General features: G+C 37.8%; 2 protein-coding genes across 14 annotated transcripts in view; one reads left to right on the top strand and one right to left on the bottom strand.

Moving 5' to 3' along the window:
- ITGB3BP (integrin subunit beta 3 binding protein) overlaps positions 1-11,003 on the top strand; it is a 90,279-nt gene extending 79,276 nt beyond the window's left edge. The window contains exons 8-9 of the mRNA XM_049879468.1: positions 2,579-2,629; positions 10,086-11,003. Of these exons, the coding sequence (XP_049735425.1) occupies positions 2,579-2,628 (50 nt within the window). The 3' untranslated portion in view covers position 2,629; positions 10,086-11,003. The remainder of the gene's footprint in view (positions 1-2,578; positions 2,630-10,085) is intronic.
- ALG6 (ALG6 alpha-1,3-glucosyltransferase) overlaps positions 680-18,434 on the bottom strand; it is an 81,861-nt gene continuing 64,106 nt past the window's right edge. For 9 of the 13 annotated variants that reach the window (XM_049879457.1, XM_049879458.1, XM_049879459.1 and 6 more), the window contains one exon: positions 11,209-14,078. In XM_049879457.1, coding sequence (XP_049735414.1) covers positions 13,881-14,078 — 198 coding nt within the window. In that variant the 3' untranslated portion in view covers positions 11,209-13,880. Of the gene's footprint in view, positions 9,937-11,208; positions 14,079-18,434 lie in introns of those variants that run through there. The other 4 variants (XM_049879455.1, XM_049879456.1, XM_049879454.1 and 1 more) reach the window with 2 other exon arrangements.

Genomic DNA, 18,434 nt, shown 5'->3' with positions numbered 1-18,434 from the left:
GTGCTCTATGTGGGTCATGCCTTTCCTATTAATAATGGTAATGTTCTTGTTTTACACTGTTCATCACTGTTTGAAAATGCTTACTTGAGATTTGTCTAGGACTTCAGAAAAAACAAACTGGTTTATTACTTTTCAAAGCCTTTTAAATAATTTCTTCCATGATTTAAATTTTTTTAATACTTGACTAGAAATACGGTAATTTTTATCTTTTAAGCAATCAGTAAAAATTTTAGAACTCTAGATTCGAACTCACTGAATAGCAATTATGTGTTAAGGAGGTGTAAATAACTTGCTATCAGGCATTACAAATATCCAGGTGCTCTGTATGTGCTGATGACAACAAAATTGAAAAGAAAGACTGTAATAATTCTGACTGGTTTTCTCTGCAGAAGATATTGATTATTTGTGTGTGGTGAGAGATTTGGAAAATTCAATTAAAGGAGTTGTGCAAAGGTTTCATAAATTTTCCTTCTACAGCGTGTACACAGACATTGTTGCGTATTAAATCAATGCAGCACTTCACAATATATTTTCTTTGAAACATAAAAATAAATAACATTTAAACAGTTCTGCTTACTACAGAAACAAATTTTATTTTCTGTGAAGCTTTTAGTCATGTGCTATCACTGACTCATACACATTTGCCAGCTGTAACAAATTTTATAGACATTTTCTCCAGAGACATATCTCACATACTATGAATTTTTAAATGAGCAAATGGTGAAGAAGGGATGTCAGCAATATAAAAATTGATCAGTTAAAAGATAAAAGCATAAGTAAAGAGATTTGTATGGTAGTCTTAATAGGTTTTATTACATAAAAATACTATAAAAAGACAGTAATGAATAGACTGAAGACTAACTGTTCTGGAGGTAGAGAAAAATTATTCTGGCACATTTACTAGCAATTGGTTTTCTATCACCTGACAAGTGAACATTTTTTTCCCCCATTTTAACTGAGTAGTCAAAAAAAAAAAGCCCCCCAAAAAAGGGTTAAATAAATTCTTTACGGAAGTGGTTTATATATTTTAAAGACATAAATAATCATAAAGCAGATATTTATAATTATGTAAAAATATAGTTAAAAAGCAAGGCTTTTGTAATGAGTATTAGGTGATTTTTCTTGCAGCTGAGACCTCAGTTAGGCGGAAGATGGTCATTGTTATTCACACTGTTCACACTGGGCTTCAGCCCCCAGGAATCTCCTTCAGGATGCCAGGCCTCTCTAGTGCTTTTTCCTCTATCTACCCAGTGCCCTCTAGTCGATTCCTCCAACTCATAGCAGATCGCTGTTTTTTCTGTCGAGCAAACTCCTGCTGGCCCTTTAAGGTCAACGGGAAATGTCAGATCTTCTGTGAACCTGTCCCCAGCTCTTCTACCTAGCTCATCAAGTTGATTCTGACTCATGGTAACCTTACGTACAATAGGACAAAACTTTGCCCAGTCCTATGGCATCCTCACAATTGCTGCCATGTGTGAGTCCGTCATTGTCATTGCAGCTTCTGTGCCAGTGCATGTCACTGAGGTGCCCCCTCACCCTCACTGGCCCTCTACTTCACCAAACATGATGTTGTTCTCCAGCAGTTGATTCCTCCCAATGTTGTGTCCACAGCAAAAGAGTTGGGCACTGTCTTGTGATCCACGATGTTTTCATTGGCTACTTTTCTGAAGTAGATCACAAGGCCCTTCTTGGTAGTCTGTCTTAGTGTGGAAGCTCCGCCACAACCTGTCCATCATGAGTGACCCTGCTGGTATTTGAAATACTGGTGGCATAGCTTCCAGCATCATAGCAACATATAAACCATCACAGTACGACAAACTAACAGAAGGGTGGTGGCCAGCTCTCCTAGACAAAGCTAAATTGCTTCATCTTGTAGGTTCCTACATTTGTCAGAATATTTATAAATATTGAGCGTGTTGTAATTGTCTTTTTACAGAGCTCTTCCTGAGCTTCTTTGTGGGTGAAAAAAAAAAAAAGTCTTATTCATCTCTATATTGTAGCCCAAAGCCTAGGATGGAAGGTCCACAGGCATGTTCATTGAATGAGTGCATAAATGAAAACAAATGGCCAGTACAAGAATTTTTTAAAGAAATTATCTAAATATTTTCACATACTTATAAATTTTCTATCTCGTTACACATCTCAAGTGTGTTTATTCATTTATTTGTTCATTAATATTTACTGAATATCTACTATGATCTAGGCAGTATTCTCACATTGGGGACACACTGGTAAGAGAGATACAGTCTTACCCTAGGAGTACAGAATCTAGCACAAAAGACAAATAATTGTAATAAAGCATAAAGAGTATACTAATATGGCAGTAGGCATACATCATAATATATTTCTTGGCAGTTTTCATACTAAATTTACAAGTATGCGTTCTGAAACAGGCATCAGGCAAAATAGTAGGATCTTGAAACAAAAATTTATAGCCCCAAAGCTGCTATTTACAATGTAAAATATACCTTTACATTTAAGTTATCTTAATTTCATTGTGATTCAACAGTTATTCTGCATTATATACTGTGACAATTTGAACTGTTTTGTAAAACAAAACCTTTCTTCTTCCATATAGAATTACGTCACTTTGACAGCTATGAATTCCTTAAAGCCAGTTTGAACTGAGGTACTGTTTCACCTTTCTAATTAAGTTTAAAAAAAAAAAAAAATTAGCTTTGTTAAATTTCATTGTTTTTGTTCAGGTGGGAGCAAAACATTATTTACGTTATCAGATTTGGTACTGTCTTTTCAAAAACAAAATAGGGACATGACTTTTGGAGCTTTAGTTGAAATTTAATCTCTTCTTACAAATAGCAGGGCTCTCTGACAAGAAAAAAAAAAATGACAGGATCTGTCTAATCAATGAGTTAGAGTCTGACTAAAAAAGAACACCAAACGATAAAGAATAATGATGAGCCCGTGAAACATCTTCTAACATGGATGAATCTGGAGGACATTATGCTGAGTGAAATAAGCCAATCACAAAAGGAAAAATATATGATACCATTTTGTAAAAAGTCAAGAACAGGTTTACACACAGAAAGCAACATTCTTTGATGGTTACCAGGGATAGGAGGGGGAAGGAGGGAGAATCACTACATAGTAGTAGACAAGTGTTAATTCTGGTGAAGGGAAAGGCAGGACACAGTATGGGGGAAGTCAGCACAGCGTGACCAAGGTAAATGAGATACTGAGTGGTATGCAAGAACCGCGGTAAATGCTGTAACATATATAGTTCTGCAACAACAGTAATAACAACCAAAAATTTGTGAGTGATTACTTAGGTAGGTATGTATGCAATATAGGTGTAAGAGGGAGAATGGGAGTACATGTGTGTGCATATATAGGTATAGTTGTGGGCATTCGTATATACATATTTGTATTGCTGCATATATATTCATATATATAATAGAGCACATAGGGGGCACAGTTAAGGAAACTTCTTAGACACATCCAAATACCTCGTAGGACTGAGTTACTGGGTTTGAAGGCCCAGGACCATAGTCTTAGGGGACATCTAGACTAAGTGGCATAACATAGTTTGTAATGTTCTACATCCTAATTTGGTAAGTAGTGTCTAGGTCTTAAAAGCTTGCAATTGGCCATCTAAGACAGATTGGTCTCCTCCCATCTGGAATAAAGGAGAGTGAAGGAAACCAAAGACTCAAAGAAACAATTAGTTCACAGGACTAAGGGCCCATATGAACCACAGCATCCCCTAGCCTGAGACTAGAAGAGTTAGGTGGTGCCTAGCTACTGCTACTGACCACTCTGACCAGGGACACAATTGAAGGTCCTGGTTAGAATGAGATAAAAATGTAGAACAAAATTCAAATTCATAAAAAAAAAGACCAGACTTATACTGGGCTGATAGAGACTGGAGAATCCCCGAGACTATTGCCCTTTTAATTTGGAACTGAAGCTACTCCTAGAGGTCACTTTTAGCCAAATAATAGATTGGCCTATAAAATAACACCCGTGAGGAATGTGCTCCTTAGAACAGTCAACTATATGAGACCAAATGGGCAGCATTTGCCCAAAAACAAAGATGAGAAGGCAAGGAGGGGCGGGAAAACTGGGTGGATGGAAATGGGTGGTGAAGAGTGCTGACACGTTGCAGGGATTGTAACCAACGTCACAGAACAATCTGTATGAATTGTTGAACAGGAAACTCATTTGCTGTGTAAACTTTTGCCTAAAACACAATAAAATGTTCAAAAACAAAAAAAAGGAAAAACACACCATTGAGCTGACCAGGCTAGCTTTAAAAGTCAGAGAGGGCGTATTTTTAACTGAGTATAAAAAAAAGAAAAACTAAACCCGTTGCTGTGGAGTCAATTCTGAGTCATAGTGACCCTATAGAACAGAGTTAGAACTGTCCTGTGGGGTTTCCAAGGAGTGGCTGGTGGATTCAAACTGCCAGCCTTTTGGCTAGTAGCCATGGCTCTTAACCGCTGCGCCACCAGAACTCCAACTGAGTATAAAGAGCACCTTTAGTATAAACAGATAAAGCTCAGTAATTTTAGGACACATCTAACTGAACAAGATATAAGTCTGTTAAATTTGGAAATACGCTAAATTGATAAGTAAAAAAAATTAAACAATTTAATTAAATAATTGTACCTTTCCTTCAAAACAGTTCCTATAGGCTCAACAATACAAATAAAAACAATGTTTATGAATAGCTTATTATAACATATTACCCAAAAACATATTAGCTAGAAGCATTAATCTTATGTGATTAGTGTTTCATATACTTGTAACTGGAGCCCTGGTGGTACAGTGGTTAAGCACTCAGCTGCTAAGCATAAGGTTGACGGTTCGAACCCATCAGTTGTTCCGTGTGAGAAAGATGTGGCAGTCAGCTTCTATAAAGATTACAGCCTTAGCAACCCTATGGGGCAGTTCCGCTCTGTACCATAGGATCACTATGAATCAGAATTGACTTGACAGCTGTGGGTTTTATACCTGTAACTGAAGGTTCACATTATCAAAGAATACTTAGTGACATCAATATTAATTAAGATTCTTAGAAGCTAACCAGATACTGTGTACTATCTCTTAGAAAAAAATTATAGCAAAAGGAAAGAATTATATTCTATCTTGAAAATACAGTTGTTTGGAATATCTCAATAATATTAGCTTCCTAACAAATTATATGTACTCAAAATATTTGCAAAGCATCTTAAAATATATAGAAAATTATCACTTTTATGCATTAAAATCTTCATTCTGTTGTACACATAAATAATAACCTTATAATAGCTAACTTTTTTTTTTAGCACTTTAGATGTGCCAGGCACTGTTAGAAGCACTTTATACATATCCCGTTTAATCTTCCCACCAACTTATGTGAGGTAGAAAAAAACCAAACCAAACCCAGTGCCATCGAGTCGATTCCAACTCATAGAGATCCTAAAGGACGGAGTAGAGCTGCCCCATAGAGTTTCCAAGGAGCACCTGGCGGATTCGAACAGCTGACCCTTTGGTTAGCAGCCGTAGCACTTAACCAGTACACCACCAGGGCTTCCCAATGTGAGGTAGAGACAGGTACTTTATTTTATAAGTGAAAAAATTAAGGCACAAAGGTTAAGCACCTTGCTCAGAGAGCCAGGATACTAACCTGAGTAGTCTGGTGCCAGAGCTCATGCTCTTAACCACCACACAGTAGGAATCTACTTTCCACTATTTCTTCCTTCATTACCTCTCACCCAGATTATCATCATCCCTGTTGTAACCTGCCTCTCTGTCCTTTGGTCCCTTTCCCCTACAGCTTGTCCAACTATAGAGTTCTGGACAAATCTTTCAAAGGTATCACTCCATCATGTTGTTGTTAGGTGCCGTCCAGTCGGTTCTGAGTCATATCAACCCTATGTACAACAGCAGAAAACAAACACTGCCCTATCCTGTGCCATCTTCACAATCATTGTGTTTGAGCCTGTTGTTGTAGCCACTGCGTCAGTCCATCTCACCGAAGGTCTCCCTCTTTTCACTGACCCTCTACTTTACCAAGCAATGATGTCTTTCTCCAGGTACTGGTCCCTCCTGATAACATGTCCAAAGTATGTGAGATGAAGTCTTACCATTCTCACTTCTTAGGAGCAGTCTGGCTTGTACTTCTTTTAAGACAGATTTGTTCGTTTTCTGGCGGTCCATGGTATATTCAATACTCTTTGCCAACAAGGCATCAATTCTTCAGTCTTCCTTATTCACTGTCCAGCTTTCGCATGCATATGAGACAACCCAGGGCTTGGGTCAGGTGCACCTTAGTCCTCAAAGTGATATTTTTGCTTTTTAACACTTTAAAGAGGTCTTTCGCAGCAGATTTGCCCAGTGCAGTATGTCGTCTGATTTCCTGACTGCTGCTTCCATGGACGTTGATTATGGATCCAAGTAAAATGAAATCTTTGACTTGATCATATTCACAATAAAACCGAAATTTAGACAAATTCAGTACTTTTACCTGATCTGACCACAGCTTACCTTTCCACTATCTCCCTGTTGTGCCTTAGTCATTCCAGATTACTTGCCATTCCCTAGACACAGCTTGCCTTTCCCACTTCCTCACCTTTGCTCGTCTCCTCTGCCTGGCATGCCTTTCTCCCCATTGTCAATTGTGACAATTTTACCCATCCTTCAAAACTTGCTTATAGTCCACCTCATACTAGCCTCCCAAATCCCTCTCCTCCATGTTCCCTCATTGCCCTGCTTTTGTATGTGTCTGTTATAGCTGCCCACCTGGTATGAATAAGGGAGGGTATTTAAGTCCCTGGTTTTGTCCTCAGCCCTAGAAACCTGTGACATAGAACTCCTGATACCACTGTGACCAACTTCCCTATCTGCACACCAGCTCCTGCCCTCCCTCCCACATCAGTGATTATTCCTCCTGACCTGTATTGTTCAGTGGAGGGAACCAGCCCACACAAACTCACTCCCAGAGCCTTTAAAAGGCAAAGCCTTCACTAAACAGTGTTAGGATAAGACAGAATAGACAGCAACCCAGTGTGCTAAGATCATCAAAAGGGGCGGAAAGAAAATGCATGAGTTTGGCTAATGTTAACAGGATAGCAAAAGTCTGGGATGCTTTATCTAGGAACAATAGGGACAAATCACTTGGTTAACAAAAGTATGACGTTTACTATGAATAAAACACTATAGATAATGCCAACCTTTTAACATCTTATAATCTGAGGACACAAGGTTTATATTATATACATACAAAATAAGGCAGGCTGTGATAAGTTACGCAAGTTCAGGCCCTTATTCTTACCTGGATTCTGGCCAATAGTGAATACAAACAAAGATTATGAGTCCAATGAAGATCAGCACATCAACTTTATTAGTGATTATTGGAGGAATTGATAACCTTCAACATGACAAAACCTCTGGTAGAAGTTTGGGTAATTAATGTAGTGTTCCGGAGGCAGAAATAGGACCTCCTGTCACCCACCATGAACCTAAATCATGAATCTTGTGTGTTCTCCTGAACCTGAGGAGAAAGCTGATCTCTGAAACAAACCCCAAGTCCCTGTGCCTATACAGCTATGAAGACACAGACCTTATGTGCCTGGTTACAGGGCAAAGAGGTAGAATGGGCTGGTCTCCTTACCACATGGAATTAGCAAGCACCACGGCACACTGCACTTGAGAGTAGGCAGTGAAAGGGAAACTAAATAGCATGCAAAGAGTACTGTGTAAGAGTTGTGGCCTGTAATATTACTAGTAAGATGTATACCGGTGTATGTTCTGGACTTTGACCAGTCAAATTTGTTACTCTTCCGTGGGGTTTGAAGAGAGGAAGAATTGACAGAAATGTTCTCCTATGGACTGAGAAGTATAAAAATTACTGTAAGTACCAAATGAAAAATAAGCAGTATTATAGGAATTCACAGCAGGCATAGATAACCCCAGGTTAGGTGATTATTTAAGGGTTCATGATTTTAACATCAGTTCTAATTATTCAACTGTACATGAGCTCTGAAGGAGTCATCCAGTAAATGGAAGTCTTGTACTATTTTCTAGAAAGCTGGAATTTGAAATATGGGTAATTTTGATGGGCTGTGTAAAACATGCTAGGTAGACAATAGGGACAAAACAGGCAGAGAAGGAGGATAATAGAAAGGTAGATCAGGACATTCATTAGGTAGAGGTAGGCTAGTGAAGATTATGAGGGAAGTAACAATCCAAAATGTGTTTTAGAAAATAATATTGTTGCTATACAAAGGATGAAGCCTACCAAACTGTTTATGAACTGTATAACTGTATCTAAATTGCATCCAATTTGTTTTGTGGGATGTTCTTAAGAACAGCATGGCAACAAAAAACAGGTTGCTACTCCCTCCTTTGTGCTGTGACATACATCACATCGATCAAAGTATTTCTTCTTTTTTGCTAAACCCTGAATTTGACCTTAGGATCCTTTTTAACAGAATTCCCTTGCAGCCATAATCTTTGCAGGGCCTGGCATTGTAAAAGAGAATGGGATTTAGAATTAGATGTCCAGCACCAACTCTAGTACCCATTTAGCTATGTGACCTTAAACAAGGTACTTGATTCCCCTAAGCCTTGATTCTAAAATGGGACTGATATTTACCTGGTGAGATTATACAAAATAGCTGCCCCATAAAAACCCATTGCCATTGGGTCAATTCTGACTCACAGCAACCCTATAGGACAGAGTAGAACTGACCCCACAAAGTTTCCAGGGCTGTTATCTTTATGGAAGCAAACTGCCACATCTTTCTCCTGTGGAGACATTGGTGGGTTTGAACCACTGACCTTGTGGTTGGCAGCCGAGCACTTTAAGCACTGTGCCACCAGGGCTCCTTCAGCTACCCTGCAGTATTTAATTACTCATAGTCTTTCCTTTCTATTTATTATTAGTTCTGGTAACTGTGTTATCAGTAACTTAGAAGGATATTAAGTGAACCCTGTTGTTGTTGCTGTGTGCCATCTAATTGATTTCAACTCAGAGTAGAACTGCCTCATAGGGTTTTCTAGGTTGTAATCTTTACAGGAGCAGATCACCAGGTCTTTTCTCCCACAGAACGGCTTTTGGGTTCAAACCCCCAACCTTTCAGTTAGCAGTCAAGCACATAACTGTCGCAGCACCAAGATTCCTTAAGGTTCACTTAACTGAACCCTAGAGTGCTTAAAATGTGTAATGATACAGTCTGGACTAAAACAAGAGTTGGCAAAAGTTGGTTGTCAAGTTGACAACGTTTCTTCTCCTAGGAGGAAGAAGAATATATGTGAATTCTTACAAATAGGGAAAGACAGGGGCCCAACAGGAACTATCCTTCAAAGCTGCTGCTGTAAGCAAAGAACGGGTATCTCAGACGCGAATGGTCCACATGCCCTAGTAGAATGTATGCCATCAGTTGCCAATGGCAGCTTTCTTATTAGGACGCTAAGGTCCTAAAAGGAGCCCTGATGGCACAGTGGTTAAAGTGCTCTGCTGCTAACCAAAACGTAGCAGCTCGGACCCACTAGCCACTCCATGGGAGAAAGATGTGGCAGTCTCCTTCCGTGAAGATTACAGCCTTGGAAACCCTATGGGGCAGCTCTACTCTGTCCTATGGGGTTGCTATGAATGGGAACCAACTCATTGCTAATGAGCAGGGTCCTAAAGCCAAGCAGCCAAGACCCTCTACCACCACTAGGAGTCCTCAGAGGAACACAGTTCTAAATAGGAATCTGTCATAGTAAATGCTGCCTTTTCTTTTTTTGGCAGCTGTCAGAGGAAACACCTGCTGAAAGGCCCTTTAGGCTTACCGACAAAAGGCATGTAGATTTGGTGTTTTCAGTAGGTCATGTTAAGTTTAAAACTCTCAGAAGTAGCCCCTTCAAAATCAATCTTCACATAAGGTGAAGGCTGTTGTGTCAAAGTCATCATATGACAATTATTTGTGAAGGTGAATCCTGCATAGAAGACTGAAAAATAAGCAAACGAGATGTTACCAGTGACTAAAATGGGTACCAGTTAACATAGCAAATGGGTGTTTAAATCATTTCTTAATTAGATGCATGTTAACTGGAACCTAACGCTTCATGATTTAATAATAATTTTTTATATCCCACAGGCATTTAGAAGAAATGCACTATGAACACCAACTTCTGCACCTCCCTGATCATATTTAAAGGAACAGAAGAAATGTTTGTAATTAATCTGCCCAGTAAATACCAGATCATAGCACAAGGCAGGTGCATGTCTAGATAAAATTTCTTGCAGCTAATTTAAACTTTCTACACACACCAATAGATAATCTCAATGTAAATAATACATTTCTTGACCCTTTAATGTAAGTCCACATGTACAGGAGAATCTTGACTTTCACGTACCTCCGTTTATACTTTTAGTGCTTGTGGTCCGACTTAATAAAGCATTTATGAAAATGTCTTTGGTAGAGCTATGTATTTTCCTGAAACTCAGATTAACTCTAATGGTGAGTGGAATTAGGTACCGGGTTTTCCATTTAAAGCCCCAGCTGCTAATTAACTCATAGATCCTTTTTAAAAATATTTAGCTTATCCAGTTTATTGTGTATCACTAAAGTGTAAGTTTTTCTCATATTCTGATTTTTCCTAGACTTGTAAAGAAAAAATGTTTATAAAGCTTTAAAATTTCACACCTTATAAAGTATTAGAATGCATTTTTCAGTAGAAACAATATTTAAATATGAAGTTATTTTTAAACTACATACACTACTAAATTTACAGAAAGAACTTTCTTATGGGGCAGTATGTGATCCCCTCCAAATTATTTTGAAGGATTAACTTAAATTTCTGTTTTTCTCTGGTGGTCTCTGTGTGCTGTCACTGACATAATAAATGTGGGTGGACAGTCTTTGTAAATCACCAAATATGCTATATCTTGATAACACAGTTTGTAAAAAATTCTGTATTTTTCTTTGACCATATCCCTAGGGGGAAAAATATGCCATTCCCTTGGCTCTTGCCCTAATTTTTGACAAAACTAGTATATGATATTACCATGTCATTTAATTCAGTATAATATGGAAATAAAAATCTGTATGAAAATCTGAAACAAAACTTTGAAAATTAAGGTTGAAAATAAGTTTCCATTTAGAGAAATTTCAAATTTACCTCTTAAAATAACAACTCATTGTTTTTTATAAACTAGTAATATAAATGACATAGGTATTGAACAGTAACCCAATTAATGATTAAACCTAGTTGCCTTCATTGAGTTTCTTTGTACCATTTAAATAAGATTTTTTAAAGAAAATACATCTACCAAATACTAAGAATACTTTATGATACAGATAACATTTATATTAGAATGTTACGTAAAACATATCAAAAGGATTGTTCTGGCATTAAAAGCTAACCTTAGGATGTCAGCCAAAACACATATAAAGCAACCTACCCAGAACCAGACATTAGTCAGGAAATAAAGGGTTAAGAAGTAGATTGGTTTCACATGTAATTCGAGTTATGTAGGTATGTGCTTAATGCTATTAAATAAGTTACTGTCTGTCTGACCTCTTGATATACTAAGCTTTTGCCTTTCAGAACAGCTGGGTCCGCTAAGAATCATTTCCCCGTTCTCTTCATTGTAGATCAGATGACTCTCGCTTTATCACCCTTGGAGGCCACATGAAGGACAAAGCAGAAAGATCCACACACAAAACTAATGTTTATATGGCGGGGGGGACACTTGGCCCTGATGTTCCAATGAACATAACAAAAGAGACCAATTGAGACTTGAAACCATTGTGTTCCTCCAACTATTATTTAGTTATATCCTATCCATCTCTTACTCTCTTTCCATTGAACAAAGAGGCTCCTTTGACTGTCTTAGCTTTTGTAAATGTTTCACTCACTCGTTGTGGTTTATCATTTGGACAGAATGCTATATCGGGGATTTTTTCCCCTCCCTAAGGCCTCAAGGGAAAATGACTTCTATATGCCTCATATATGATACATGAACACACACTCTGTTTTCTTCATTTTAAGAAGCAAACTTAAGTTCTTTGGAAATTGAGAAAACCATTTCTCCAAAATGGTTCCTCCCTCTAAAACTTTTTTAACGGGTATATTGGTAAAGAAAGTTAAAAAAATCTATCTTTAATATTTCTGCATAGCCTAAGTATCTTCATGTTAAAGCATCCCTATAATCCTGAGTTTAGCTGGGAGAAAGGTTTTGCCTATTTCCGTGATCCTTATTCATCATTGGACATTTTTGGTTTTTTTGGAAATTAATCCCTCAAAGTTCAAAGTTTCTAATAAATACAAGAGACAGACTTGACTTAATTCCATCAGTTCTCTAGAGAAGCTACAGTGTAACTCAATTCAATTAAGTCATCTGGAAATTTTATTTATAGGATATACCTATAAGATGCCTTGAATACAGGTGCATTCCATTTTACTAATGTTTATACATTTATTTGCAAATAATAAAGTTTCTCTACCCCAATTATTTAGAAGTTATAAATATAACTTGGAACTTCTTCATCATTAACCTGATTTGAATCAACATCCTGTACTAAATGTAAGTATCCAATGTAAGTATGCTATTACAAAAAATAAGGCTACACCAGCCAGCCAAAATGCTGGCATTTGGCACAGTGATTACAGATGGTGACCATGGACAGCAGTGTTCCTGCTGATTCGGCAGTGATTCAAGGCTGCTTTTCTGTACTGACCTGCCCTTTGAGTCTTAATACACGTTTGCTTTGAGAAAGAAATACTTGATTTTTGCTTTGTCTAAACTTACTTCCTTTATCAGGCTTATCTACTTAAAAACACGTACCTTCTTCCACTAGCCTGTGGCTGTCCATGTCCAGAACCAAATTATATGTGTGATTTCGTTTGACTTGCATTGCTTTAAAGTACACTGCCACTTAGTATATTTTAATGGCTGTATGTTGAGTGGAGTGTACGTATTCATTGAAAACATAGGTTTTATTTTTATCACAAGACAAAGGAAAACTCATCTTTATATGAGAAGCTACTACATGGATATAATACATTATTTGTAGCAATAGAATAGACAGTAAAAATGGACTTCTGCTAATACAGAGTGGATAGTATTAGCAGGGTCAAGTTAACATGAAACATGATATGAATCAATGGTTATGGCCATGGTGATCCTGATGACCCATGTCATAGTGAAAAAGAACAAGATGGAATCCTATATAAGGTAATCAAACAGAATGATTCTTAAAAGTTTAGAACTGGTGATCATGAGTAATTAAAAATACTTCATTCAAACTATTTATATTTAAAATTTAGATTTAAGTTCAGGAAAATTCATTTTTCAATTTTATTCAAGCAAATCAGAATCCTTAGATATAAATAAGAACACAGTTTATCTGCCTTGTAAAAAAAAAATTCAAATTTGTTCGTGTAATAAGACATGGACAAACTTCAAGCAGCTTAAATTGCCTTTCACAGTAATTTAGATTAGTCCAAATTTAATTCCCTGAGATAAACAATGAAACTAATTGAACCTGTCCTAAAGTACATATTACTTGCATTCTAAAATATAAGGAAAACTAAACTTGGATACCAAAATTAGTGATTTCTTTTAAAAAGAAGTGGCTAAATTCTCCCGTTAAGCTCACACTATCTGCAGATTTTTTAAGACGTGACAATTCATAGAGTACACTTCTTAACACTGGATTAAGGATGTTTTTATTCTTATTTTGCCATGGACAAGCAATAGTTAGAAAACAAAAGCTTCCACTGGACTTTGGTCTTCATACACATATATTTTGTGTAGACAACAGTGGGTTCACCATTCCATGATTATAATTCTGTTAATCTCAAAATGATAATTTCATGTATACATAATAAAAAGTTCACAAAACCTTTCAGCACTGTTCACATTTTCCCATTTGTTGGGGATGCAGCTAATTGATTTTCTTCTGATTTCGTCCATTTCTGCGATCCCACATGATTACAATGTTAAAGTACACCAAGAAGAACAGGAAGTGCAAGCAGGATACAAAACACACCAATACGGAAAATAAGTCCGGTAACTCCCCAGGAGGATCCAGTGTGACAGTCATCAGCGTCAGAAGGACGATAGCAACTACTGAGATCAGAAACTATAAGAAGGGGGAAAAAGTATCACTGAGTAGTATAAAGGAGAAAATTTAAATGTGCAGGTAACATTGATTTATAGCTGTATATGAACAGAACTGAAGGTGAGGACTGAGGATCTGATCTCTTCTACCAGTGGGTCTGAGCCTTGGCAGCACGTTAGAATCATCTGGGGAGTTTTAAAAATCTCAATGATCAAGCCACACTCTAGACTAATTAAATCACGATTTCTGGGAGTAGCATCAGTATTTTTCTAAAACTCTCCAAGTGATTCCCACGTGCTGTTAAAGCCTGTGAACCTCTGTCTTCATACCACCCAGGTAGTGAAGGAAAGTATCTGGTACAGATGTTACTGCTAAAGAACAAAAAGACAAGCCTGTTGCCATCGAGTAGATTCCAACTCATAGCTAGTCAGGGCTAAATTCATGGCATTCCCTAGGGCCCTGGTCCCTATAGGAAATAAAACTCTGAGCTAATCCTCAGAGCCCACCTATGAAAATTTTTTTTCCATGACAAGTGGAAAACTGAATTTCATATATTTATTCACTGAATGCTTTTGATGAGCTAATACCATATAGTAAAGCACGGTGGGGTATATGACAGAACACATGGTTCTCTGGCCTCAAGGAGTTTCCATTAATTAGGAGGATGTGCAAATTAGTTAAATAAAACCACATGGCCACATTTGATTAAATGCCAAAATGAGCAGTAAAAAAAAACACTGCATTTATTATGGTTGTGTAGCAGTCAGTTTTCTTCTACCCAGTATGCTGTCCAAAAGAACTTTCTGCAACAAAGGAAACGGTCTGCATCTGTGTACTCCAATACCGTATCCACTAGCCACATGTGGCTACTGCGCATTTGAAATGCGCCTCTGCAAACAAAGACCTGAATTTTGTATTTAATTTTAATAAATTTAAACTTGGACTTTCACATGTGTTTAGTGGCCACCATATTGGACAGTCTACCTCTAGATGGTGAGCTTCTTCTAAGACAAGGACCAGCTAGATCTTACGCATTTTTACTACTCCAACATAGTACATACACAGAAGCTGCAAGTAAATATAGAAAGCAAGCAGAAAGAGGAATCAGTGACTTTCGTGAAAGATGTGGGACATAAATGCAACCCTCAAATCTGCTGCAAACCACCTCTTTGAAGTTTTAAAAAGCAGAGGTATCACTTTGATAACTGTGGTGCATCTGACATAAACCATGATCTTTTCAATCGCCTCATATGCATGTGAAAGTTGGACTGTAAAAAAGGAAGACAGAAGAATTGATGCGTTCAAACTGTGGTGGTGAGTAAGAATATTAAATATACCATGGCCACCACCCACCCACTACGGTCGAGTTGATTCCGACTCATAGCGACCCTACAGGACAGAGTAGAACTGCCTGATAGAGTTTCCCAGGAGTGCCTGGTGGATTCGAACTGCTGACCTCTTGGTTAGCAGCCATAACACTTAACCACTACACCACCACGGTTTCCAAATATACCATGGACTGCCATAAAAACAAATAAATCAGTCTTAGAAGAAATACAACCAGAATGCTCCTTAAAAGCAAGTATGGTGAGATTTAGACTCGCTTACTTTGTACATGTCATCAGGAAACACTAATCACTAGAGAAGGACATCATGTTTGGTAGAGAGTCAGAAAAAACCAGGGAAATCCTCAACGAGATGGTGTGACAAAATAGCTGCAACAATGGATTCAAACATACCAGTGATCACTAAGATGGTTCAGGACCTGGCAGCCTTTCATTCTGTTATACACAAGGTCATCACCAACAGCAATGAAAGGATGCTTTAATTGCTGTATTATGAAAAAAATTGGTAAGACTTGAATAGAGAGTAATGCGGTGGTCATTCCAGATGGAAGAGTGGGAAGGATGAGAGCCAAAAAGGTTTACAAATAAGTAAACAAAGACTGCAAATAACCTCCAAGGAAAAATTCCTGAGGCAACCTCAGAAAAGAGTGAAAATATCTCAAGTGAAATCATCAAAGTAAATGTTTCAAACAAGAAATATGGGGCAGTTTGAGATGTGATGATACCATGATCTTGAATAACTGCTAACAGACATTTAGAAATTACTCCCATTTTAAACAAAAATCCCATTTGTCTGGTCCTATTTACAGCCAAGTTTTCCAAAACAGTTGTCTATAACTTGCTGTGTCCAATTCTCCCACTCACTAGTGAACCAGAACCAATCAGGCTTCTATCCCAACCACCCTATGAAACCGCTTTGGTCAAAGATCTACAATGATCTCTCCACTGCGTTAAATCAAATAGCCGATTCGTACGTATCTCTCAGCAGCACTTGAAATAACGCATCGTCCCATCTCCTTGAAACACTCTTCATTTGATTTCCACGACACTACAGTCTCTGCCACTGCTTATCAGTTTGTCGTACTGTGGTGGCTTACATGTTGCCGTGATGCTGGAAGTGGTGTCACTAGTATTTCAAATACAAGGAGGATCACCCATGGTGGGCAGGATTCAGTGGAGCTTCCAAACTAAAAGAGACTAGGAAGAAGGACCTGGCAATCTACCCCCTGAAAAAACCACTTGGAACTTTATAAATAACAGCAGAACACTGTCTGATATAGTCGCAAAAGATAAGCCCCTCAGGTTGGAAGGCACTCGAAATACAACTGGGGAGAAAAGCTGCCTACCCAAAGTAGAGTCAACCTTAATGACATGGATGGAGTAAAGCTTTCAGGACCTTCATCTGCTGATGTGGCATGACTCAAAATAAGAAGATACAGCTACAAACATCCATTAATAATCAGAACTTGGAATGTACAAAGTATGAATCTAGGAAAATTGGAAGTTGTCAAAAATGAAATGGAATGCTTGAAGGTCGATTTCCTCCTACACATCAGTGAGCTGAAATGGATGGGTATTCACCTTTTGAATCGGACAATCACATGGTCTACTATGCTGGGAATGACGAGTTGAAGAGGAAGGGCATTGCATTCATTAGCAAAAAGAACACTGCCAGATCTATCCTGAAGTACAACACTGTGAGTGACAGGATAATATCCATATGCCTACAAGGAAGACCAGTTAATACAACTATTACTCAAATTTACGCACCAACCACTAAGGCCAAAGATGAAGAAATTGAAGATTTTCATCAGCTTCTGTAGTCTGAAACTGATTTTAAAAAATGCAGTCAAGATGCATTGGTAATTACTGGTAATTGGAATACGAAAGTTGGAAACAAAAGAATCGGTAGTTGGAAAACATAGCCTTGATGACAGAAACACTGGAGATCGCATGACCTATTCATTGGGAATACCTTTTTTCAACAACATAAATGGCAACTATACACATGGACCTCGCCATATGGGATACACAGAATCAAATAGACTATGTCTATGTAAAGAGACAATGGAGTAACTCTGAATCATCAGTCAGAACAAGGCCAGGGTCTGACTGCAGAACAGACCATTAATTGCTCATATGCAAGTTCAAGTTGAACCTGAAGAAAATTAAAACAACTCTAATGATAGCCAAAGTGAGTGAGTATATCCCACCTGAAGTTAGAGACCATCGCAACAGATCTGATGTATTGAACAGTAACGACCACAGACCAGATGAGTTATGGAATAACTGCAAGGACACCATAAATGAAGAAAGCAAAAGGTCATTAAAAAGACAAGAAAGAAAGAAAAGTCCAAAATGGATGTCAGAAGAGATTCTGAAACTTGCTCTTGAATGCGGAGTAACTAAACTGAATGGAAGAAATGATGAAATAAAAGAGTTGAACAGAAGATTTCAAGCAGCAATTTAAGAAGACAAAGTATTATAGTGAAATGTGCAAAGACCTGGAGTTACAAAATCAAAAGGGAAGAACACTCTCAGTATCTCTCAAGTTGAAAGAACTGAAGAAAAAGTTCAAGCCTTGAGCTGCAATACTGAAGGAGTCTATGAACAACACTGAAGGATTCTAGGAACAACACAGGAAGCATCAAAAGAAGATGGAAGGAATACAGAGTCACTGTACCAAAAAGAACTGGTCGACATTCAACCATTTCAGGGGGTAGCATATGATCAGGAACCAATGGTACTGAAGGAAGAGGTCCATGCTGCACTGAAGGGAATGGTGAAAAACAAGTCTCCAGAAACTCACAGAATATGAATAGAGATGTTTCAACTAACAGATGTAATGCTGCAAGTGCTCACTCATCTATGCCAAGAAATTTGGAAGACAGCTACGTGGCCAACCAACTGGAAAAGATCTAACTGACCAGAAATGCCCATTCCAAAGAAAGGCAATCCAACAGAATGTAAAAATTATCAAACAATATTATTAATATCACATGCAAGTAAAATTTTGCTGAAGGTCACTCAA

The sequence above is a fragment of the Elephas maximus genome, chromosome 3 (genome assembly GCF_024166365.1).
Source record: "Elephas maximus indicus isolate mEleMax1 chromosome 3, mEleMax1 primary haplotype, whole genome shotgun sequence".
Lineage (NCBI taxonomy): Eukaryota > Metazoa > Chordata > Mammalia > Proboscidea > Elephantidae > Elephas > Elephas maximus.
Note: the sequence above shows the minus strand (reverse complement) of the source record. Positions and strands in the feature narration are given on the sequence as shown.